Here is a 24,529-nt window from a genome sequence, read left to right on the forward strand (position 1 = left end):
ACTAGAAGGATGTGCAATTATGACATGCAACTATCTACTGGGGCTTTGGGGGAAAAAAAAGGAGGAGGATTGGCAATAGATGTTAGCTCAGGGCCGGTCTTCCTCGGCAAAAAAAAAGAGGAGGATTAGCACGGATGTTAGCTCAGGGCTGAGCTTCCTCACAAAAAAAAAAAAAAAGAAGAAGCAGGGAGGAGTCAACAGTGTCAAATGCAGCTGAGAAGTGTAGTAAATTGAAGTTTGAATTAGATTCAGCAACTGGGAAGTCACTGGGGACCTTTGGACTAGCTCATTCAGAGACCTGGGGGGAGCAGAAGCAGAGTGAGTCATAGACTGTCTATGCTCGGCAGCACAGAGAACTCTGGGTACCAAAGATGTATCTCTTTATTGACTGCTACCTGCCCCTCCCCCTTTCTGCTTACATTTATGTTTCTCTTAGCTGAAACTCCCAAAAACATTGCTAGTCTGGATCAATACAATAGTTTGAGATCTTCTTCTTCTTCTTTTTTTTTTTTTTTAACTATGAAAACTACTGCAAAAGCTTTGCTGGGTTCATATATAGCACTATCTCACAGTTTACCTTCAGGTTCTGAGTTTGCAAGCTGGTAAACACTTTAACTGGTTCAACATAATATAAATTTGGCTTTTCATGGCAATGCTAGTCCCACATCACTAGTCCCATTGACAATAACTGGCTGGAGTGACCAGCAGCCTCAGCCTTCCTTACGCTCTCCATCTGCCCAAAGTCACCTCTATTTCCTATCACTGTCCCTGATTTTTCTTATGCTTGGCTAACTTCACTCATTTGTTGGCTTCTTCTCTCTCCTCAAAGGTTTATTATTTATTTATTTTATAATTTTATTTATTTATTTTTTTCCCCAAAGCCCCAGTAGATAGTTGTATGTCATAGCTGCACATCCTTCTAGTTGGTGCATGTGGGACGCGGCCTCAGCATGGCCGGAGAAGCGGTGAGTTGGTGCGCGCCCAGGATCCGAACCCAGGCAGCCAGCAGCGGAGCGCACGCACTTAACCGTTAAGCCACGGGGCCGGCCCTCAAAGGTTTAATTATTGAACAAAACATGTATTCCATACATTTATGCCATGCCTTCACGTTTATTTACAAAGCACCTTCTATTATTTACATCTCACAACTCCAAGGAATTATTAGGTAGGAAGGGCAGCGGCCACGCGCATGCGCCCCCTGCCCGCACTCCGGCGCGCTGCAGCCCCGCGCGGGCGCTGCCTCTCCCCGCCCGCCGGCGGTCAGGAGCTCCAGAGAAAGCCAAGATGCGAGTACCCGCGCAAGGCTTCCTAGGAAATGTCTTAGCCGGACGTGTTAGAACTACAAATCCCGGTACGCACCGCGCTGCAGCCCAGACGATGAGGGTGCTTTCTGGTGAATCTGAATCTTGTTTGTCAGTGCCATTGGGAATTGCTACAAAGCCTGATTCAATATTCACAGCAGGCTTTTGGGGAACATGATAGCTCTTCCGCTAGGTGCACAGGAACGGACTTAGCTTTTGCAGCTTCCTCGTACTTGCTCGATGTGGCGAATCTGCGGTTGTGATACCGTGGCTAGGCGCGCAAGGCCCCAACGTGAAGCGTGTGGAATCTGCCTTGGGAAGAAGGACGCGAGGGTTTCTTGGGCCGCTACAGGCATGGCGGCGACTGCTCCCAGTGCGGGGGGCTCGGCGCCTGAGGTGACAGGGTCGGCCGAAGCCCCGCTGCAGTACAGCCTTCTTCTGCAACACCTGGTGGGTGACAAGCGTCAGCCCCGGCTCCTGGAGCCTGGTAGCCTGGGCGGGATCCCGAGTCCGGCCAAGAGTGAGGAGCAGAAGATGATCGAGAGGGCGATGGAAAGCTGCGCCTTCAAGGCAGCGCTGGCCTGCGTGGGAGGTGAGGCGAGGCGAGGGGGCCGCGTGGGAGGCTGAGGGCTGGGACAGCAGCGAGGGCCTCTGCCAAGAAGCCCACGCGCCTGGGAGGCGACGGGCCTGTGGCCCTCGACCCCAGTCCACCTTGACGCCTCTGTGGTCCCTGAGGTTAGCTTTCGCTTCTGGAAATTGGGTCAGAGAATCGGTACTATGGGTCGGGGCTTGGAGTTATAAAATGGCTGACTTCGTTCATTCGCTTTTTTTTTTTTTTTTTGTGAGGAAGATCGGCCCTGAGCTAACATCCGTGCCCATCTTCCTCCACTTTATATGGGACGCTGGCCCAGCCTGGCCCTACAAGCGGTGCGTCGGTGCGCGCCGGGATCCGAACTGGTGAACCCCGGGGCCGCCGCAGCGGAGCGCCGGCATTTAACCGCTTGCGCCATTGGCGGTCCCCGTTCATTGACTTTTAAATAATCATTTTTCCAGTTGTTACTGAGCGAGTATCACGTGCCAGGCAGTGGAGAGACACGGTGAGAGACAAGAGCTTTGTTCTCGTGAAACTAACATTTTAGTATACAGAGAAAGAACAATGTTGTGAAGGAGGCTGCCTGGCAGAAGAGTGCTGCAGACACAGGGAACAGCAGGTGGGAAGGTCTGGCAGGAGCTGGCTTGAGGGTTGGAAAACAGAACGGCCGGTGTGACTGGACAGCGGTGAACAAGGGGGAAAGTCTGGACTTGGCTTTTTTTTTTTTTTTAACCTTTTGAGGATTTGAGAATGTAGCTGCCCCGTGTGCAGAGTAAAGAGGTTGACCACATTTGCAGATGAGTTTAAATCTCATTGAGAATGAAAGACATTTGACAAACAAATATAGAGCGAGTGCCATTGAGAAGTATAGTAGAGACAAGAAAGAGCTTTTTGGGGAGGGCTACAGGAACAGGTGAGACTGGAGCTGTAGCCTGAAGGATTGAGAGAAGGGGGTAGACGGGAGGAAGAGAAATGTCATTTCACGTTGGCGGTGGAGTGGGGGATCTGGGCTTTTTGCCTACAGGCGTTAGGGCAGCCTTTGATGGTTTTAGGAGAGTAAAAGGTGGTAATGAGCGTGTTGACTCAGGATGGACCATGGTGAAGGATGGGGAGACCAGGTAGGAAATTTGCCATGCCGAAGCTCAATGAGTGTGCCTGAGCCTAATAGGTCATTTATGTGTTTGTTGAAATGATGGATGAGTCTTTGTAGTGCTGCAGGGTGGAAGTGATAAAGGCCTCCAGACTAGAATGATGATTATGGACATAGACAGAGTTGTAGGGGGAAGCAAAGAAGCAGTCACAAATGCTCCTGAGGTTTGGAGCTGGGGTGACTGGAAAGTAGGAGCCATAAGTGAGAAACTCTGGGTGGGAGGTCCCTTTGATTTCATTGAACATACATTGACCTTGAAGTGATGAGAGAGCATCCATATGGAAATGTCCAGCAGGCTCAGCAAGGTCAGATGTGGACAGCAGTGTGGGGTTTGCCATTGGTAGCTTTGTGACCTTGGAGAAGTTACTTAACTTGAAAGAGGCTCAGTTTCTTCAGCTGCAGAAAGGAGAGGATAATAGTTTCTGTCTCACAGGATTATTGTGAAGAATAAATGAGGCTGTGACTATAAAGCATCAGAGTAATTGGCACATGGTACTTGGTTAATCACTATTATGAATGTCGTCATCGGAAGTGATTTACAAAATTGAAAGCTGAACTTGAGGGTGACTGGTTGCATATGAGAGTGTAGAGAGAGAACAGAGGGTTAAACACCGAATCTTGAGGAATATTAGAAAATGAAAGGAGGAAGAACACCAAGAGGAGACAGAAGAAGATGTCCACAAGTAGATCCTAGATTGCGTAATGTGGAAACCAGACAAGTGGAGAGTTTGAGTGGCAAGGGGGGGTGTCCTCTTCGTTGGTGGCCACCCAAAAGGTGCTATTCGAGTATGACCTCATTACAGTAATCCAGAAACATGCCAAAGAAGTCTTCATCTCTTTGTTTGTTTTTAGGATTTGTCTTGGGAGGTGCGTTTGGGGTGTTCACTGCCGGCATTGATACCAATGTGGGCTTTGACCCTAAGGATCCTTACCGGACGCCGACGGCAAAAGAAGTTCTTAAAGACATGGGGCAGAGAGGAATGTCCTACGCCAAAAATTTTGCCATCGTGGGCGCCATGTTTTCTTGCACTGAGTGTTTGGTAGAGTCTGTAAGTGTCTTTGCCTTCTCAGAAAGCCTTACCTGCTGCCATCTTATGACATCTAAGGACAAATGGTCTTAATGTTATTAGAAAGCAGATCAGAAACCTCCGATACTTGCTAGATTGAATTTCCATTAGATAGTCCCTAATGTAAACTTTTTTGTGTGTTTATGGTTTGGGCTTGCATTATTTTTTACTTCTTTTTATAGGCTAGAAGTTGGTTAATGATTTAAACATAAACACTTACTGGGGAAATCTCTTACCAGAGACATTTTGATTACTTCTCAAATGCTGCGCTTTGTTTCAGCGCTCTGCTGCCACCTGCAGGAAGCATCTATGAACACATTCAAATTTTAGGAACTAGACTTTTGAAAGAGAAAAAGATTAGGTTTCCTTTGGGGTGGGACTGAATTAGCCAGCTAGAAACCTTGTTTTTTTTCCTTAATCGTCTTGTCTGGCTTGTTTCTTTGGCTCTAAACTGCACTTTTCCACCCATAGTACCGGGGAAAATCAGATTGGAAGAACAGTGTCATTAGTGGCTGCATCACGGGAGGAGCTATTGGTTTCAGAGGTTAGTAAACAGCTCTCGAATGGTTTTCTCTGTGGACTTGGACAATGTGCCGAAGTTGACATTTCCAAACATGTGAGTGTTCCAAGGACAGCCCAAGGCCTGTGTGAACACTTGATATTCTTCCCTTCTGACAAATAAATCATGCTTGCTTCTTCGTTAACGCAATCTTGGAAACTTCTAGTATCTAGATAAGGGTTTCTCATCCTTGGCACTGTTGACATTTTGGACAGATGAATCTTTTCTGGGGGGAGAGGGGGGCTGTCCTGTGCCTTGTAGGATGTTTAGCAGCATCCCTGGCCTCTACCCACTAGATGCTAACAGCACACTTTAGTTGTGACAACTAAAAGTGTCCCCAGAAATTGCCAAGTGTCTCCTGGGGGGCCAAATTGCTCCCAGGTGAGAAACACTGATAGATTTAGATCTATCTTAGAAAAAAGAACTGCCCGCATATTGAATATATGGGAAGAACTTCTTCACAGTAAGTAATTCCTGGAAAATGTTGATATTCAGGATAGTACAGAAGCATAGCTCGGCCCCATTGAGCCCTTGAAAGCCCATTTCTCCACATATCAGGCTCTACTGAACTTTCAGCTCCATGCATTTCAAGTATTTAGACATTTTTCTTAATAATACTATACAACTGTTGGTTTTAGTTTTGTGTCTAAGTTATTACGGTAATGTCTTTCTGCAGTTGAGGATTCTTAGATTTCTACCCAGTGAAAGCCAAATATAGGTATTCTAGAAATGTTGGGTTATCAGCTGTAAATAACAAAGAAAGAAACCAGTTTCCTGCCACTTCTCCCTGTTGACATGTCCATCAGGAGCGTGTTGTGGGGCGTCATGACCTGACTTTCCTGACGTGTCCAGTGCTGGGCCGCTTCCCATCTGCCAAGCCCTGACTTACCCAAAGCAAAAAGCCTGTTTTCTCATTTTGTGAGAGGCAGGATGATTTGCTATCATTAAAACCTGCTTTTGCTCCTCAAACAGCCATTCATGATTTATAGAGTAATGTCTCCTTTGGTCTTCCCGTCGCTCAGCTTTGTCAGGGCCTCTGAGAAGCTCAGCTCCCTCTCAGACGGCTTTGATCACCTTCCCAGGAATTTACTCAATAAACAAATCAGAGTAACAGGCCATATGCTTTCACTTGATTCCAAGGGCTGGTTCTCTTAACCAGTTTCCTGCCTCTGAGGGGCTATTTTCATGAGACTGGAAATATTAATTCTTTGGAATGAGAAAAGTTAAACGAATGTAGTTAGATAAAGCACACTGAATTAAATTGTATACACAGCTTCATTGAAGTCATACAGATCTCTGATAGGTTGAATGACTTAGAATGCTTAAGCTGATTCCTTTGCATCTGTGGGTATGCAGACTTTTTGTGACTGCAACCTGACCCAGCATCTGTCACCACAGGTAATGTCATTTCTGTTTGCTTTACAGCTGGCTTAAAGGCTGGGGTCATTGGCTGTGGAGGTTTTGCTGCTTTCTCTGCTGCAATCGATTATTACCTACGGTGAGAGTATTGCCTCTGGGGAAGGACAGCGCCAGCCCAGGATCAGAGCTGTACCGTGGAGGGCAGTTTCTGCAGCACTCCGGGCACTTGCTTCAGAGACTGAAGATACTTGTTTTCCCTCATATAGTTGGTGTGCTGAGGAAGCTGCCTGGCTGCTGTCTGCCTCCATCCTCTGAGCAGCTGCACCCTCTGCTTCTGGACTCCTGCCTGGCTGTGCAGGGGATGTGCCCTGCCAGCCTCTCTCTTTGGGGCAGATCAGGAGACAGTGTGTTGACTTACTTAAGAATTAAGCTCCACAGAGGTTCAGTCCTGACCACAGCTGGCCCTCTGGTTGTTTGGCGCTGTAGGAACAGAGGTGACTTTACATATACCGAGGAAGCTGTTCTACCTTGGAACTCCGTGCAGTTATCCATCTCGTGTATCAGGGCAGGGCCAAGTAAATTTATGCCATCTGGCTAGTTATATCGTCTTGTTTAGCATTCTGATATCCTTGTTAAAAAGATATATATTTATATTACGGTTTAAAAGTTTGGTTTATTTTTATTTTTAAATTCCACAATTCCCCAAAATGGTGCCAGATGGCCCAAAGATTGAACATCCAAAGGGAAAGAGTAAGAGGCTCCTGAGAAGTCTGAGAATGTTAGGTTCTCGGGGTTTGTAGAATAGTGTTATCCTCACCGAGATTGTTACATTGGCCAGGGCCTTCCCCCCAAGAAGCCCAGCCTGGCCGCTTCCTAGGATGCATTGAGATTCCATGCATAAGGCCTGCATGGCCTCTTGTAAAAAACCCTTGAGGGCTGGCTGATAGGAATGCCTGCAGTCTGAACCACATACTGGTTTTATGCTCTGACACTGGAGCAGGCCTGGCTCGAGGACACGACGTGTGAAGGGGCCTGCTATGATCGTCCTGATGACTAAATCACAGCAGCTGCTGGCTGAGAGCAGACCTTGTTGAGGGGCTATTCACCACTACCCTTGTTCTCGGCTCAGCGTCGGTTTGTGTTTAACACATTAGTGTTTTTGACGTCACCCGTTAGCTTTTTTGTGACAGGAGAAGCTCAGCCTAATTGTGTGCTGTAGGCAAAAAAAAATAGCCCTTTATGATTGGGATCTGCCACAAGTGCTTCCTGACTCTGCAGCTTTGGTGGCGAGATGAAGTTATGAGCCGAGGCTTCTGCTTGTGGGGGCAGGAGGGACCATGTAATTCTGGCCACCCCCAGCCAGTGTAATGACTCCTTTTTTCTACAGTACAATAACTCCTTTGCCTTTCTTTTTTTGCTTTCTTCTCCCTTGTGTGCTGTCTTCTAGCGTACCCCCCCTTAACCAGAATTCAAAGACTCGGCTGAAACGTCCAGGCATCTTGAGTGCGTGTTTGTATGTGAGTGATAATGTCAAACCCAGCTGGTAACACCTTCCTCTGGCCATGTCTGCTGTTTCCTTTGGAATGAATGTGAGCTAGTACACAGGGCTCATGTCCTTCTATGGTGAATTCTATATAATGCCTGTCTCAAGTCTCACAGGCAAGAGGCTTCATTGCTGCTAGGCCAGCTGGAGTATCCTCAGAGATCTGAGAACAAATTTAGTTGTGTTTCCTATACTGTCCCTAAATAAGTCATGGATAAGCACTTTGAGAGCAAGAGCAGATACTCCTATCTAGCACCTGCTGAGGTGCTAGGATGCCCGGCATCTTCTACCGGACAAGAGGCTAGTGTGTGGGGTCAAATACACAGAATGACCAAGTACTAGACGTGCTGCCCTCACAAGTGCCTTGGAAAAGATGAGCCCCGGGGATGTCAGTAGCCATCAGTTCAATAAGCCAAGCATTGTCCACACTGACTATTCAATCAAGAGAGGAGATGAATAGTTTCCTGTTTTAGATGGCTAAGGAGTCGGTGTGAGCTCATAAACCAAACACCAATTTTTCAGACATCTGTTCCTGATCTCCAGAATAAACACAGTGTCTAATGGCTGAGGCTGAATGGGAGCCTACATTAACCCCACTGGCTCTCCTAAAGGGAGGCTGGGTCCTCTAGTGGATCCAGCTTCTCTGACAAGCAGATTAGGCCAAAAGGCTGCCCCAAAGATGTGCTACTTCCAAGGAAAATGTAAAGAAAAGTTTACATAAAATAGCTCCACTTGAATGGACAACTTCCTGCCATGTCTCCGAGGCATACTGATGGCCAGGGGCCTGGTGGGACATTTGTACTTCATGAAAGGAGCTGCCTGGTGGCTGACCTGGAGACCTGGGTGAAGAGCAGGGAGGGGGCTTGGGCTCACCTCCCCCCGAACTCCGCCACAGTCCCCACAGGCCACAGTCCCCACAGGCCGAAGGGAAGCGCAAGGAGAGTTAACTAGGTAAATAGATTCCTGGAAACACATCTGGATGCAGCTGGAAGAGTGAAATATTTAGACTGGTGGTCCTCCCTGGACGACTAAGAACATAAACGTCCACACCACAGGGCTGAGTTGTGTGCAAATGTTGGGGCTTTGCATTTTTTTTTATTAACGTTTTCCTTTCACGTGGTTTACATCAATTTATAATAATCTACATAAGTTGAAACAAAACATAGACAAAAATAATATATCCTTACCAACTTATTAAAGTCAGATATTAATGAAGGGTCCCATCCTACCTGTATCAGCAAAACCCAGCAGCCCACGGCCATTGGCCAGCAAGGACAGGCGTACTGGGATTCCTGTGGCCTGTCTGCAGGGCTCCTGTTGGCACAGTGGCTGGGATTCCAGGCTTCACGGTCCCTGTCCCTCAGGAGAACTCACGGGCTGTTTCCCTGGTGCAGCTTAGTCCAGGTCTGGTACCCACCCCTCCCCACTCGGGGTGGGATTTACAAATATTCTGAGCCTTTTGCATTTCTCAGCACTTCCAGCCTTCCTCCCATTCATACTGCCTATGCAAGCTTGGGGGCTGCAGGAGCTACCTGCTGCTGAGAAGCAAACATCCCTTGTTTTGGGGAGGTGGGAGGCACCCATTTTTGGCTGTAACTAGGTCTCAGCAGGACCTCCAGTTGATTCCTGTCAATGGCTTTGGAAGCAAGAGCCTTTCATGCCGCACACCGACTCCTGAGCGCCCAGCAGAGACTCCAGGGAGGCTCGGGTGCTGGGATCTCTAGACCAGTGGTGTTTTCTCCACCCCCTGTCCCAGGGAGCAGGGCTCCTTCCTAAGCTGCTGTCAGGCAGCTAGGGGGTCAGTATTTCCCTCCTCTTGGGCATTTCTTTCCTCCAATGTGCACAGAATGTGTACCGTTCTGCCCAAAATTGGGCAACAGGTGTAAACAAGATCAGAAAGGGCCCTGCCTCTCACTGACCAAGTGCTGCAGCTTTAGGGCAGCAAACCCTTTAAAACTCAGCCCTGAGCACAAGCTACGGGAGCTGTTCTCTCCAGTCCTGAGGGCCTAGAATCTACTCTGCCACACAGGAGCGCCAGACAGCTGTGTACTACAGCTCAAGCCCCTCAGCCTGGGAGTGTCTGCTCTCCCAGGCTAACTGGTGCAGGCTAGCAGCCACTGCCCAGATGCGAAGAGACGATGCTTTGGGGATTCACTTGGCTCCTTTCCACTGAGCAGTGGGTCTCAAAGTTGGGAAAGGAACCTGCTGATCCCCTACTCTGGGGTAGAGCATCAGTAATGAGGGTCCCCAGCAAAACCCAGCCCCAAGAGAGGCAGATGCTTGTGACTCCTTGTCCTTCCCCAGCTTCTGGAGTTTCCCCGAGTTCACCCAAAAGGTTGCATCTAGAAGCCAGGGGTGCGGAGGCAGCACCATGATGGCTGGCTACTGCTGGACTGTGCCTGCCTTTTCCAGGGCCTAGAGCACATGTGGCCATGGGGGCTGCCCCGTGGCAGTGCTTGGCTGTGGAGAACGTGTAAATCTAAGGCAAAGGTACCGTGAGGTACGTGAGGCACCAGGAAGGGCTTGCCTCCTGGTTGGAGCCTGCCTGTTGCTGGACACCAGCTTCAGCCATATTAGTTGCCCTCCTGGAAGCCACTACAACTCCTGCTGCTGAGAGCCACTTCCCCCCAACTCAGGACACCCAGTGCTCCGTGGCACTCCTCTGAATGTTCAACCTTGTTTCCTCAGTGGCCCAACTCGCCTGCCTCGCCCTGATTCTTTCCTGACCCTCTGGCTGTCTTGATAGCAGGTCACTTGTGAGCCTACACTCAAAGGAAACAGAATACCAGGAGAAAAGGAACTGAAAAGCAGTAGAAGAAACAGTCGAAGATGCCTCACTGGTAGGCAGGAGACAGAACAGATACACCCCAGAAATGGAGATTCTCAGATGGAAAATTCCAGAAATCTGCTCTCCGGCTCTGTGCTAAGCTGAGGATTAGTGTGAGTCTGTCTCCATGTCCAACATTTGCACAGGCAGCAAGGCAAAGCAGCTGTGCTTCCACAGATGGAGGACAGCGAGAGGACTGGGAGGCAAGCGGCAGCATCTGCTAGGCCACCACCGCCACTGCCACCCAGGGCCCCCTAGAACTTTCAAGGGGATGGAGCGAAAACCAAGGCTGCACATGCATGCGGGCAGGCTGGGAGGGAAGGGAGGGTGGAGGAAAACTGAGGGGAGGCTGCCAGGAGACTGCCATCTGGGAGCAGGGCCAGGAGAGGACGAGCTGGCAGCAGTTACAGAGCGCAAAATAAAAGCCCTTGGACTGGACTTGGGAGAAAAAAAAGTGTTGGAGGAAATGAAAGAACAAAGCAGGCTGTCCGTGTGCCCACACCCGGTCAGTCGCTACCTTTTCTGCATGACAGACAGACATAAAACAATTCCCGAACAGCACGGAGCATCAGACACAACTAGAGGTACAGAGGGCAGGAGCCCGGGGCCTGGCGGTGAGGCTGGGGGCTGGGGCAGCTGGCTTTGTACAAGGTGGCACAAAAGATGCACATATTCCAGTTCTTGGAAATCTGTGTTCCTTGGAGTCTGGAGTGCTGGGTTTGGGAGTTTTCTATTGTAGTCTTTCAAGTCTGTGTTGGGTCCCCCGGCTGGAGAGTCTGGCGGGGCCACCCCCCCACAGCACAGCTGCTCCCACCTCCGGCTACACATCCGTGGAGAAGTACAGTGTGTTCCGCTTCAGGTCTGCGAAGGAAATGGGGGGGTGCTGCAGGTAGTAGAGGAGGACCTGCACCTGTGGGGAGACAGGGGAGACTGAGGCTGGGGTCCTTGTCTTCATGACCCTCCTCTGATCCGTTGAGAAGAAATGGCCCCTGGGCTGAGGTCACATCTGGGTTGCCACCCCCCGGCCCCCGCTGGCTCTGGCAGCTTCACCTTCTTTGGAAGCCCAGGTGTGTGTGCCCGCTTGCAGCAATAGAGGGCGCTGCAGGGCAGAGGGTGGGGAGCCTGGGGCCACTTCTCCAACCTTAGTCATTAGCTTCCAACCTGCTCTAGAGGTTGGCTTTGGTTTGACAGCCCTGCCTCAGACTGGCCCCTGCCCTCGGTCTCTCAGGGATCCCAGGGAAGCTTCCTGACCCCAGAAGCAATCCTAGAGCTTCCACACATGAGGACAAGGCCCCCAGATTTTTCCTATACCCCTGGGCTTGCTTTATGAGACCAAGGCACTCCCAAGATTGCAGCAAGCTCCTGGGACAGACATTCTCTTGCACTTTGTGTTTGGGTCTGGGAGGGGCAGGACTGTGCAGAGCCCTGGCTCCCTGGTGACATCCTGCAGGCCATCAACCCAGCTGCTCAGAAGGAAAGGGCTGTGGGACTCTGAGCTGTCCTCTCTCCACCCCTAGGTGGGGCTTGTCTCACCCCCCACCAGCCGCAGGCCGGGCAGTGCTGGTGGTACCTGGGCCATGACATCATGGGACCAGATGTCCGCAGCCGACGTGAGGTGTGCTTTGCTCTCCACTTCTGAGGGTCTCAGTAACGTGGGGCCAAACACCGTAGCCAGGTTGTGAAGGGACATTTTGTTGATGGGCTCCTTCTCAGCAACCCTGGAAGGGAGGGAAGAGGAGAAAAAGTCGTTTCTCAGCAGCCATCAGAACTCCAGACCCTTGGCCTTAGCTGGAAGAACTGGAAGGATTCCTGGAAGGTGCTCACCAGCCTCCTCCTCACGAGAGACCCCTTGGTAGGGAGGGGACTAAACCAAGGGACCAAGGCCCCAGCTCTGTCCCAGGACATTGCTAGAACAGATTCCCAGCTCCTGGGCCATCCCCTGAACTGATGGTTAACTGCCAGAGCCTGAAGGACCCACCAGCTCCCTTGCCTTAGAGATCATGATATTACTGGTGCAAGAACTTTCCCTATAGTAATTCATACTCATCACAGTCCTTTGAGGCAGGTATCCTCATCTCTACTGTACAGATGAAAAAACCAAAGTACAGAGAGGTTAAGTGAGTTGCCTGAGGTTACACAGCTAGCAAGTGGTACAGCTGGGCTCACAGTTTGCCTCCAGAGCCCAGGCGCTTTACCCACGGTCAGTCGAGCTGTGGTGAGTGGCCTGGGAAGAGTCGCAGTGGGTGGGGCGAGGCCGAAGGTAGGGAGCTGGTCCCAGCAGCAGTTGCTAACTACACCTGAGGCTCTGCCCGCTGTTCTGTGGCAGGAACCACCCTAATCCCAGATGCAGCCCAGGGCTGTTCTCTCACACCTTTCCAGAAAGGTCTGCCTCATGGGACCCCAGAGTTGCCTCCCTTTGGATCTTCCTCTGCTTCTCTTGCATAACAGGCCAGATGCTCTGCAGATATTTCCCAAGTGACAGCAGGAGCTGCCATCTGTGGCTAGTGTCCAGGCAGGCCCAGTACCACCCAACACATCAGAGAGGCCCTGGGCCTCCCCCAGTCCTAGGAAAGGTTTCAGGGCTGAGACCCACCGGCCCCAAGCAGCACCTCTCACCCTACTCCCAACTCTAGCATCATTCCCACCCTCCAGGCAGGAGCCGTGGATGCGCCTGCTGACTGCTTTAGAAACGGGCAGACAAACACTGCCACGCCAGGAGGCAGCTGTGCGGCTGGCCCAACCCCACGGCCCCGGCCAGGGGCCCAGATGTGGGAACAGACTGTGCCCAGTTCCCAGGGTGGAAAACCTAATGAATTTTCCCTTCCCACTCCTCCTCTTTGTGTCCTCCCCACAGTGCTCGCCAAACTATTTGGGAATTGGTTGGGGCTTTGGTCCTGGCCAAACCAGAGGGAAAATATCTCATAATGGGAAAAACAAGACAGCAGCCCCAGGCATTTCCAGGTCTCCACTGGCCCTCCCAAGCCAGCCAGGCGGAGCTGCAGCTAGGAGCCCAGTCCTGGGGGCTGGAGCCGAGCTCAGGGAGGACCTGGCCTGCAGGGCAGCCCCCTCTCTGGGGGCTCCCTGTTTCAGTGGATTTAGGGGACACCTGGGAACTTTTCCTCCCCACTGATACCCGGGACTAGTCCTGGGCTCAAGAGTGAGTGACGAGGAGCCTTCAGGGCCAGCCTGAACTTCGCTGCAGGCGTCCACTTTAGCGGTTCTTGGAGTGACCCGACTACGGAAGAGGTTGGGGAGAAGGTAGGAAGGGCCTTAGTGTAGGATTTGGGAGATGTGGCTTCTAAGGACAGAGCTGCTGCTAACCAGAAGCAAGTCCCTGCTGGGCTGGAGACTCAGTTTCGCCATCTGTTAGATGAGGTGTGGGTCAAGACCAGTGGGTTTCAAACTTTTCTGACTGTGACCCGCCCACACTAACAAACACATTACACTGTAACCCAGCACACGTGGCTACAGCTAACTGAACAGAACAATACACTTCCTGCTTGCAGTGTGTCCTGATGCCATCTATTCTGTTCCATTTAAAAAATGCCAAAATGGGGCCGGCCCGGTGGCTCAAGCGGTTAAGTGCGCGCGCTCCGCTGCGGCGGCCTGGGGTTCGCTGGTTCGGATCCCGGGCGCGCACCGACGCACTGCTTGGTAAGCCATGCTGTGGCGGCGTTCCATATAAAGTGGAGGAAGATAGGCACAGATGTTAGCCCAGGGCCGTCTTCCTCAGCAAAAAAGGAGGAGGATTGGCGGGTGTTAGCTCAGGGCTGATCTCCTCACAAAAAAAAAAAAAAAAAAAAAAAAAATGCCAAAATGACTGAATGACCCAGTGACTGTTAAATCTATCCCTAGTCCTTGGCTCTAGGCCGACCTTTCTAAGCATTCTTGGCCAATATTTGAGGTTGCTGTTAGGACCCAAATATTATTCAAAACAGAAGAATGTGAGTGCGAGAATTTGAAAAGCAAACTCGCACCCTGCTACAGATGGCCCAGCAGAGGCCAGCACCCACAAGGAATTGCTGAGGAGGTACGTCCCACAGCAGACGTGTCCTCCCCAGCGGGGGCCTGCCCTGGGCTCCCTGGCCCCCCTGGATGGGCCCCCGCCTGTTACCTTTTCAAGTGTTCCAGCAGGAAGAGGAAGGTGATGAGGTTGGGGTCAGGCAGGGAGCGGAGCAGGTGCATCATGCAGTTTTCCTTGGCAGCAGGGTCTGACAGGGCTGTGGGGAGAGATGGGCTAGGGCGGGGCTCGGCTCCTGGGAGGGGAGGCCCCAGCCAGAGCCCCCGTGGTCAGGAAGCTGCTGGACTCTGGGGGACAGTCCAGGCGGCTGGGGATCAGGGGAGCAGACCCTGCAGGGAAGGGCCTGGTATCTTCCCGAGGGTGGGCTATTAACAGCTGGTTCCTATAGGAGGCCCACCCGTGACCTGTGACTCCACCAGGAGGCAGGCTGGTGGGGAGCAGACACCCTTCCTCCCCTCACTGCACAGCCTCTGTGGCTGGTGCCATTCCCCATCCCTGGTCTATAAGGCTCAGTTTAAGACAACGATGATATTGCCATGAAGGTTCTCTTTCAACTGCCTCTGATGCTGGAGTATGGCGGTGGGCAGCCTTCTGTGGGGCTCCTCATTTCCCGTGGTGGCTGAAGCTCTCATCTGCCCCAGGAGAAGAAAAGGCAGGAGGGATGCGCCCAGGCCTGGATTTGGCCATGGGTGGAGGCCGGAACCCTGCTGGCCAGGGCTCTCAGCTTCCTCCCCATCCACGGATACATGAGACAAGAGTGCTCCTTCTGGAAGGCTCAGCACCAGCCATCTTAAGTGCATTCCAGCTTTAACCAGGCTTCTCCTTGGCTCTGGGGCACTGGCCCACCCACCTCAGGGCAGATTTCCCTGGACACCCGGGTTTCCAAGCAAGGAGGTCAGTGTCCAAGGAGGAAGCACAGAGGGCAGCCCACTGGGTCATGTGGGGAGAGAGCAGGTCCAGCCTCTGGATCAGGCCCCAGCAGGCTACGCCTTGTCCTCTGGGCCACGCAGCCACGTGGCCCCGGTGTACTGGGCAGGTTAACAAGCAAGGGCAGCCACAGATCTCTTCTCTTTACTTTGCTCGTCAGGGAGGCCTGGCTCAGCCCAGCCCTCAGGTCCCCTGGAGCCTCACCGATGCCCTCCATGAAGGCTGGGTAAAGTCTGTCTGTGAGGAGGGGCTCGGGCAGCTCCCGGAAGTAGAGCTTGAGGGTGCCAGCGATGGCGTTGATGTCCATGTCGCTCAGCATCAGCAGGATGTCCTTGTTATCTGTCGAGGAGGTGTGAGGTCAGGCGCCATGCCAGCCCGAGCCACCTCTCTCTCACAGCCCTCAGCTGGGCGGGTGGCCCTGTTCCACCCCCTATCCATCCTGAGACAGCCTGGCCATGGGCGCCCCCACCCACCCCATCTCTGGTCTGGTGTCCCCCAGAGAAGCAGGCTGTAGGTAGTGCCCACAGGTGGTCCATGATTCAGCTCCATGGGGGAGAGCGAGGGGAGCATAGTTCATCATCCAGAGTTCTGGAACCACATTCACACCCATGTCACACACCCTCCTTCCCACTGGAATCTCCCCACTACTAACCCCTCTGGAAGGCACTGTACATCTTTCACACCTAAATTCACGTTCTGACAAAGTCCCAGCTTCCAGGTTGCACAGAGGAGTCATGTGCCAGCGTGTCCCCAGCCCCACCACCCCAGGCTCCCCGACCATGTCTACTTGGCAGCTCTCCAGAGACCCACGGGGCCCCTCTCGGCTGCCATGGAATCAGCAGTGCCCGGCCAGTTCAGGTTCCTGACTACTGGACATGCTGCTGCCGCTGCAGTCTGAACCAGCGAGATGGGGGAAGGGAGAACCAGAAAGGTCAGGCCCGCCACCGAGGAGCTTATAGTCAAAGCCGGAGGCAGCAGTGCCCGCCCAAAGGGGCCCTGAGGACAGCAGAGGCGAGCCTGAGTCTCCAGCTCAGGCTCAAAGCTTTTAGTTTCCCTGCAGCCCACCAGGCACCCTGGAGCTAGCCAGAAAGCCAGGAACATGGACTCTGGAGTCAGAAAGATCTGAGTTTAAATAAGGCTCAAAATGTATAAACTGGGTAATCCTGGGCAAGTGACTTGGCCTCTCTGAGTCTCACTTTCCTCATCTGTAGCAGTAGATGAGAGATTGGAGGGCAGGAGGATGACATGAGAAAATGCAGGATGAGCACTTGCCACAGGGACTCAAACGGCCTACCCCATGCCATGCTGGACCGCAGGTCACAGACCAAGGCTCCTCTGCCATGGGCTAGCTGGGGCCACTCCATGGAGAAGGCCTCCTGGTAACACTGGGCTCTCCTGCCGGCCCTACGAGCTGCTGGAGCACCCTCTCCCCGTCACCCCTGGCCTGGGCCTCCCAGACTCACTGGCATCGAAGACGGCCTTCAGTGCCTGGATGTCCGTGGCCACCCCTGATATCCGGTAGATGCCGACCTCCTCGATGCCCCGCTTCTCCACCTCTTCCACACACTGCCGGACAATGTAGGGCACCTTGGAGCGCTCTCGCCTGTGGGGGAGGCGATGTGAGGGGTGGGAGCCCGCTCCCTGCATACCCTGGCCTTGGAGAGCTCTAGCCTCTGGGATCAGGAGGGGGGCACGGAAAGGGCTGCGAAAGAGGCTGTGCCATCCCCCCACTCAGTCTACCCAAGGCCTGCCTGCTGAGGGACCAAAGGCAGGAGAAAGTTTGGAGAGATAAGCCCAAAGACTCTAAGGAAAGAATGTTCCCTTAGAACAGAGGTCTCAGACTCAAATGCTTGTGGGGGACCCGGCAGGTAACCTACACGAGGGAAATGAGTCAGGTCCTGGAAACAAAGCGCATGGAGGGGATGGTGGTAATCGGAAGGACGCATGCCACCCCTCGATTCCAGCCCGCGACTGCCAAAACGTGGGCCTACAGTTGTCAGGTCTTCCCATCTGTTATGAGAAGCTGACGATCTGGGCTTTTCACACGCAATCGCCCGATGTCAACATGCTGGCTCATTTATTGCTAAAGCATGTGTGAGCCAGAGAACACACCTCCGCGGGCCACTTCTGGCCTCCAAACTGGCCGTCCATGACGACTGACCTGGAGGGTGACTGATGAGGGGCCAGCATAGGCAGGGAGGGCTGGAAGGCAGGGGCTCACAGGGGCCCGGGCGCTGACGCCAGCACTCGGACACCGGAGGCAGCACCTACTTAGTCACCACGCTGATCTTCACACCAAAGACGCCAGTCTGCTTTTTGGACGGGGTCCTCTTCAGGCTCATGTCTCGGCTGGTAAATTTCATGGAGAATTCCACTTTGATCTGGTTGGGGGTAGGCAGGCATAAGTCCCCCCCGGGCATAAGAGCCTGAGGAATGCCCCAGAATACTGCAAACAAGAGGTATTTCTAGCATCCAGAGCTCCCTGAAACACCTGCAGGATGGGAGTGGGAAGGGTGCAGGCAGAGGAGACGGGAGAGGGACTGGGCTAAGGGGAGGCAGGGGCAGGACAGCACCCTGAGGAAACCACCTGATGGGGCTGCCCACCCACTGCGCACTCCGGGCTCACCCCATTCATCTCAATCACATCCGTGTGCCAGTTCTTGGTTTCTACAGTTTGTGGATCCAACTGCAAAGAGAGAAAGAAAGAGAACACGCATGAGAGAGAGCTGACAGTTCAGAGACCCGACCAGGGCTCTGCCTGCTGGTCAGCAACTGCTCATAGGCTGCTAAATGGTCAAGAAGGCTGAAGGGGTGCCTGATGCTTATCTTGAAATCGATCCTTCAGGGCAGCTCCAGCCCCCAGGCCCCTCCTGCCCCAGCTAGTGAGGAACTCCCCTGCCATTGCTGTGAAAGAAGTAGAGCACACTGTTAGGCATTCTGCTCATCACATCTCATTCACTCCTGACCCTGTAAGATGAGTATTGTCACTCCATTTCACAGATGCAGACACTGAGGTTCATAAACAGAAAGCAACTAGCTCAACCACTGATGAACTGGAGTCGCCAGGAGGGGCTGCAGCCATGCACATGGAGGTGCTGAACAGGAGGCAGCGCGATGAAGAGGTTTGAGTCTGGTCTTGGCAGTCAGGTGCCCAGTCTGATTCCAGGCTCTGCCGCTTCCAGCCGTGGGGCCCTGGGAAGGTTTAACCTCGCTAAGCCCCATTTGTTTCATCTGTTCATCGAGCCAGTAACAGAACCTGCCTCGCTGGATTGTCGTGAAGACTCAAGGAGATAACCTGGGGTGAGCGGCTGGCCCCCCAGGAAGCTAACACTCTCTAGGGGAGGCCCCCAGATTAGCAGGAGGAAGTGGGAAGGGAGGTGTGGAGGACAGGGGAGGCTCAGAGGCACCCCTCACATGGGACGGCACAGGCCTCTGTTTCCCTAACTCAGTCGCCTTCAAACTGTTTTTCCTTGTGCACCCACAAACTAATTTTGAAAAACTTTGCACTCCCTGGCACATTTTTAATGAATATTGAATTCATTACATTTATTTAATTTTTGAATATTTCCAAATATTTCTGAATATTTGGTGAACTTGCTGAATATTTCCAAAGCAAGTTTAAATAGCTGCAAAGAACATAATTTCCAGAATAATGTAAATATTTACATCTTAAAAATAAAACTGTTACATCATTCTTTTAAATGTAGTCAGCGGAATCCAAGTACCGTAGTGATCCAATACCCGCCATCAGCCATTTAAAAATACACGAACAAGGGGATAGCCTGGTGACGCAGCAGTTAAGTTTGCGCGCTCCACTGCGGTGGCCTGGGGTTCGCGAGTTCGGATCCTGGGCGCACACTGATGCACCGCTTGTCAGGCCATGCTGTGGCGGCGTCCCATATAAAGTAGAGGAGGATGGGCACAGATGTTAGCCCAGGGCCAGTCTTCCTCAGCAAAAAGAGGAAGATTGGCATTGGATGTTAGTGCAGGGCTGATCTTCCTCACAAAAACAAAACAAAACAAAACATGAACAAGCTCTTCTTCCCCTTGTAGAAACCCTGCATTGTTTCTTTTTCTCCTCGAATTTATGTTTCTATCCTATTTCTCCCAAAGAATTTTGTCCTAGCTTATATTTTTATATTTTAAAGTCTTTCATTCATCACCCTATTACTTTTTGCTTCAACAAAAATATCGGTATAAATGGAAATGAAAATTTTCCTGAGACCACAAGGCTCCAAATACTCAACCCATACTCTGGATTAGTTATTACAATAAAAAACCCAACACATTACAAATTTTAACAAATATTCAGCAGCAAAGTACCATTTTGGTGGAACTGCATCTCTTAATGAGGTGGATAGAGCATTTTTTTTGTTTTAGTTCATGTATGTATATGGATATTATTTTTTGCTGGGGTGAAACAGGGTTCAGCATCAATTCTACTCAAATTTTTCTTGGTTTTGTTTTTAAAGATGTAAAGGATGGGGGCCGGCCCAGTGGTGCAAGCAGTTAAGTGTGCCCACTCCGCTGCAGTGGCCTGGGGTTCGCCGGTTCGGATCCCGGGCGTGCACCGATGCACCGCTTGGCAAGCCATGCTGTGGCAGTGTCCCATATAAAGTGGAGGAAGATGGGCACGGATGTTAGCCCAGGGCCAGTCTTCCTCAGCAACAAGAGGAGGATTGGCAGATGTTAGCTCAGGGGCAATCTTGCTCACACACACAAAAAAAGATGTAAAGTATGAAACATCTTGTTCACATAAATAAGTAGATGGAGCTGAAAATAGTTTTATTATAGCAACATTATGCAATTCTTTAACCTCTTTCCTCGTTATTTGCCTTAAATTGGATATATATCTATTACCAAAATTTAAGTGATCTCTCAGCTGACAATTTCCATCAGTTTTGTGGAAAGCAAAGAACTGGAAACCGCCTGACTTGTGAAAGGATTTGTGACTGCCCATTGAAGTCTTTCACTTTCTCACACCTACACCCACATTTCAAGTGGCCCCTCTCTTGGCCACCCAGGAGGTCTTGGCGCCCTGGGCCAAGTCCCGCAGTGAGCCCTGGGCTGCTCTACAGACGAAGAGAGGTGATGGCGAAAGGCCCTTCTCAGGCAGACGGCACCTGTGGGAGTTGAGGATCTGCAAATCAATTCCCTTAAACTCTCCCTGCCCAGGTACCCCTCAGAAAGTCTCTGCACCCCCATGGGCATGTGCACCAGGGTTTGAACACGGCTGCTCAACCGTCCCTGCAGAGGAAAACTAGATCCCTGTCAGCCCAGGGTAGGCTGGGCCCTGGGGCATCCCACAGCTCCAGGTAAGTCCTTCCCGGACCTTCTATGACCCACGTGGCAGCTGGGGGCAGGTGGTACCCAAGCCTCTGATGGGGTCTGGAGTCTGCATCTGGGTCGCTGTGGCCCAGGCTCAGCCCTCAACAGTAAGTTCCCTGCCCAGAGGAGGGATGGATTGAGAGCAGTAGGGAGGGAGAGCAGTGTTGAGAGAACCGAGCATCCCTCCTCCCCAGCCCAGTACCTCCTCAAACACACAAGGGAAGCTGCGGGACTCACCAGCCTGGCTGCTGCCCAGGCTCTCTATTCCAGAAGGCTGGAGGCCAAGTATCCTAGTGGGTCCCAAAGGAAGCCCCTGAAACCTCCCTCCCCTCTAAACTTCTTTTTGTCCCAAACCCTCAATGGCCTATAGCACAGGCTGCCCCTTATAGTTCCTCCATCCCTTTCAGAATGCTGGTCTTGAACACAAGGCTTGGGTCTGTCCTCAGCCCTGTCCTCTAGCAATGGCCATCTGGAGTAGAGAGATCTCAACTGCTCTGTGTCAACGAAGCAGATGCTACCCTTGGGACACACGTTCTGGAATGACCACCCCTTTTTAACGCAGGTCTCTCCAGGCACTAGCATGAGCCTCAGGCCAACTCCATGGTCATGGCACAAGTCAGATTCACCTAACGCCCGTCCCCTGCCCTAGCCTCCCATGAGCTGGCACCTCCTGGCAGCTGCCAGGGGCTGAGCCAGTGGTGCCTCCCTGGGTCCTGGAGTGGCATCTGGACACAGCCTGAGTGGGGAAAGTGCAGGGATTAGTCAGACCTATCCGGATCCAAATGTTCGCTCTTCCATTCAACTGTGTGAATTTGGGCAAGTCAATTAACCTCCTTGAAGCTCAATTTCCTCGCAGGGGTGTCCATACCTACCTCAGAGGGTTGTTATGGAAAATAATAACAGCAACCGACTTTTTTTTTTCTTTTTTGCTGAGGAAGGCTTGCCCTGAGCTAACATCTGCTGCCAATCTTCCTCTATTTTTTATGTGAGCCGTTGCTACAGCATGGCCACTGATAGATGAGTGGTGTAGGTCCATGCCCGGGAACTGAACATGAGCCGCCAAAACGAAACGCACCGAACTTAACCGCTAGGCTCTGGGGCTGGCCCGCAACTGACGTATTCTGAGCATTTCCTATAAGTCTGACACCATGACAAACCCTTTACAGACAGCATCTCAATTAATCACCATCAGAAACCTGTGAGGTTTAAGCTTTTACAGCTGCTCTGAGGACACTGAGGCTTAACGAGAATGAGGGACTTGCCCAGTGCCATGCACCTGGGAAGGGAAGCTGGGGGACAAAGTCAAGTCTCCCTCACTGACTTGCTCTGCCCATCCGGCAAGAGAACATGTAAGCACCTCGCCTGGCGTCTGCACCTCTTGGCCACAAGGCAGCTGTTATTTATCTAGAAAGGAGATATCAGGCCTCCTGGCGCATGGTCTGGCTTCATGGGCAGACCTGGGTGCTGGCAGCCCGCCTCCGTACAATTCTTCCATCCCTTCCCTCCCCATCGCTTTTGTTCTAGCTGCCAAGTAGCAACAGTGTGTTTTCCTGAGACCATCTGAGACAGGAAAAGCAACTCCTGATGCTAAGGCTCAGTTCTAGCCCTGTTTCTTCCAAAAAGCCTTCCTGGACAACGCCAGGCCTCAGGAATCTTCAGTTGCCCCTCGCCTTCCTGCTGCACTAGGACCCTGTCCCTCTGCAGTCTGCTGGCACCATCTGCCGTTGTTTCCCATACACCAGCCTGCCCAAGGCCAGGTCTGAGTGAGGTGGCACTTTTGTGTTTTCCTGAGACTCCCCACCACTGCCATATTCCAGATCCCCTCTACAGGTGTGGCCCTGGTACCCATGCGGGGAGGTCTGCCTGGCCCCTTGGCACCCCGACAATGAAGCTCTGTCTCCCAGGAGGCCAGCAGCCTCCAGAAACCAAGTCTATTTCAGGATATCATTTAAATACAGAGAAGGGAGGGTGCGGAGTGGAGAGGGACATGGCACATTTTCCAAAGAAACGATGCTGCCTGAATTGCTGTGGCTATTTTTAACCCCTGGGAAATGTGGACTCTGCTATTTCCTGATTAGATTAGCGCTGGGGGCGGAGGAGCCAGCCCCCAGGATGTCAGCGGACGGACGGGAACACCTGACCACTCACCCTCCAGTCCCAGCAGACAGGTGCCATCCACTGACCCTGGGGAGCAGGTACCTGGGGGACGTTGGATCACCTGAGGGAGGGAGACACATGGGGCTGCAAAGGGCCAGATTGGGGGAGACCCCCAGAGGGCACTTCCTTTACCCCACAGGTAACACACACGAGTGGGGCTCCCCCAAGGCAGGGCACAGGCAAGAGACAGAAACAGGCCACAGAACATCCTGGAGAAGGTTATGAATGACTGGGCTGTACACGGGCACCCAGGGCCTTGCTTTGTCCTTTCTGCCTTTGCATTAGACTCGGTCAGGTCACGGCTGCAGTCAGACCTCTCCCAAGAAGAACAGCTGACCTTTGGAACTGATGTCCACGAGAGAGCCACCGTGTCCCCTGCAACAGAATGCTGGGCCCCTGCATCCCCAGGTAAGGAGACCGGGGGTTCTCTGAGAATCTGGCGGTGGCTGGGGAGGCTGCCTCACCTTTCTGGGCCTCAGCAGCCTCAGGTTTAGGGCGGGAAGCACCCCAGCGGCCCTGCACGGGGCTAAGAGGAGCTGAGGATCCGAGGGCAGGGGAGGGTGCTCTGTGCACACCCGGGCATCCTCCACATGGTGGGTACCGCCTTTGTTTCAGGCATGTCCTCGAGGGTCTCCTCTGAGAGGTCTAAGCCCTTCCTCCCTGCCACCTTGCAGGTGACCCCACTGCTTCTCCTTCCCTCTGGCTCAAGGGCTGTTCACGGCCACCTCCAAGTGCTTGGCATTTCAGAGGCAACAGTGAGTTTGGGGTCCCCATTCCTGCTCCCCCTAGTAGGTGACAGAGCCCATGTTCAAACACGGGTCCTTCTGACTGTGGGCCAGTCTTTCCACTATACCACACTCCCTCAACCACATACCTCGCCTGGAAGTCTTCTGGTGATTTCTGCCACCACACCTTCCCAGAGGCCCTCACATGGGCTCCTTAATCTACAATGAGGGGCCTGTGGTGGCCCCAGTCTAAGGCAGTGGGGACAACCAGTCAGAAGTGGGGGGTAAGAGGGGAGCACAGGCCCAGAGCAGCCATCCATGTGTTACTTTGGGATGTAACGCAAGGGCTCACTGGGTGATGGGGACCCATGAAGACCAGGGGCCCCAAGGGCTCCCAGGCCTCCACCACCCTCCCCACAGCCCCTCAGCACTGAACCCCTTCCCTTGGAGCCTCACCCTGTCGTTTCCACAGCCTGGGAACCAGAGGCCCTGAGAAGCCCGCCTCCCCAGGCTCAGCCATGACCTCCTGTCCCTCTCAGGGCCTGGCATCCTGGGCCTGTCGCGGGTGGTGGCGTGGACTTCCCTCAAAGCCTAGGGTTGTTTTTAGGGCTAATAAAAACTAAGTGCTTCTTAACAACGAGGGCAATAAACCCAGTAACTGAAGTTGTCACCCTGAGAGTGAACGGGGCACTGAACGGAAGGTGGAGGTGTCTGGCCGTGTTTCTGGGGACCCCTGCCAGAGGCCAAGTTCTGGGCTGTGGAGACCAGGCCCCAAGCCAAGTGTCCTGTCTGACGGTGGGTACACTTCCTGTGGCTCCCAGGCCATGGTGGCGGTCCTGGGCTGCCTTTCCCCTGCCCTCCTCCAAGTGCGTCCACATGCTCTGGGATGGGTCACTTGGGACGTTAAAGCCAGGCTGTCATTGGGACAGACCACAAGCGTGAGGCATGGCAGGGCTGGCAATGAGGTGACAGG

The 24,529-nt window shown here is 52.6% G+C and overlaps 2 protein-coding genes across 6 annotated transcripts in view; one reads left to right on the forward strand and one right to left on the reverse strand.

Moving 5' to 3' along the window:
• Window positions 1-1,471: 1,471 nt before the first annotated feature.
• Window positions 1,472-6,684, forward strand: TIMM22 (translocase of inner mitochondrial membrane 22). The gene is made up of 4 exons (XM_058560165.1): window positions 1,472-1,893; window positions 3,896-4,092; window positions 4,582-4,654; window positions 6,095-6,684. Exons 1-4 carry the CDS (start codon window positions 1,542-1,544, stop codon window positions 6,169-6,171), a joined length of 699 nt encoding a protein of 232 aa, XP_058416148.1. The 5' UTR covers window positions 1,472-1,541; the 3' UTR covers window positions 6,172-6,684.
• Window positions 6,685-7,169: 485 nt separating this feature from the next.
• The window catches only part of ABR (ABR activator of RhoGEF and GTPase), a 180,536-nt gene continuing 163,176 nt past the window's right edge, over window positions 7,170-24,529 (reverse strand). For all 5 annotated transcript variants that reach the window (XM_058560160.1, XM_058560161.1, XM_058560162.1 and 2 more), the window contains 7 exons: window positions 17,973-18,032; window positions 17,618-17,727; window positions 16,810-16,949; window positions 15,551-15,685; window positions 14,513-14,618; window positions 11,969-12,116; window positions 7,170-11,308 (listed from right to left, as the gene is read on the reverse strand). In XM_058560160.1, coding sequence (XP_058416143.1) covers window positions 11,219-11,308; window positions 11,969-12,116; window positions 14,513-14,618; window positions 15,551-15,685; window positions 16,810-16,949; window positions 17,618-17,727; window positions 17,973-18,032 — 789 coding nt within the window. In that variant the 3' untranslated portion in view covers window positions 7,170-11,218. The remainder of the gene's footprint in view (window positions 11,309-11,968; window positions 12,117-14,512; window positions 14,619-15,550; window positions 15,686-16,809; window positions 16,950-17,617; window positions 17,728-17,972; window positions 18,033-24,529) is intronic.

The sequence above is a fragment of the Diceros bicornis genome, chromosome 18, assembly GCF_020826845.1.
Source record: "Diceros bicornis minor isolate mBicDic1 chromosome 18, mDicBic1.mat.cur, whole genome shotgun sequence".
Taxonomy (NCBI): Eukaryota; Metazoa; Chordata; class Mammalia; order Perissodactyla; family Rhinocerotidae; genus Diceros; species Diceros bicornis.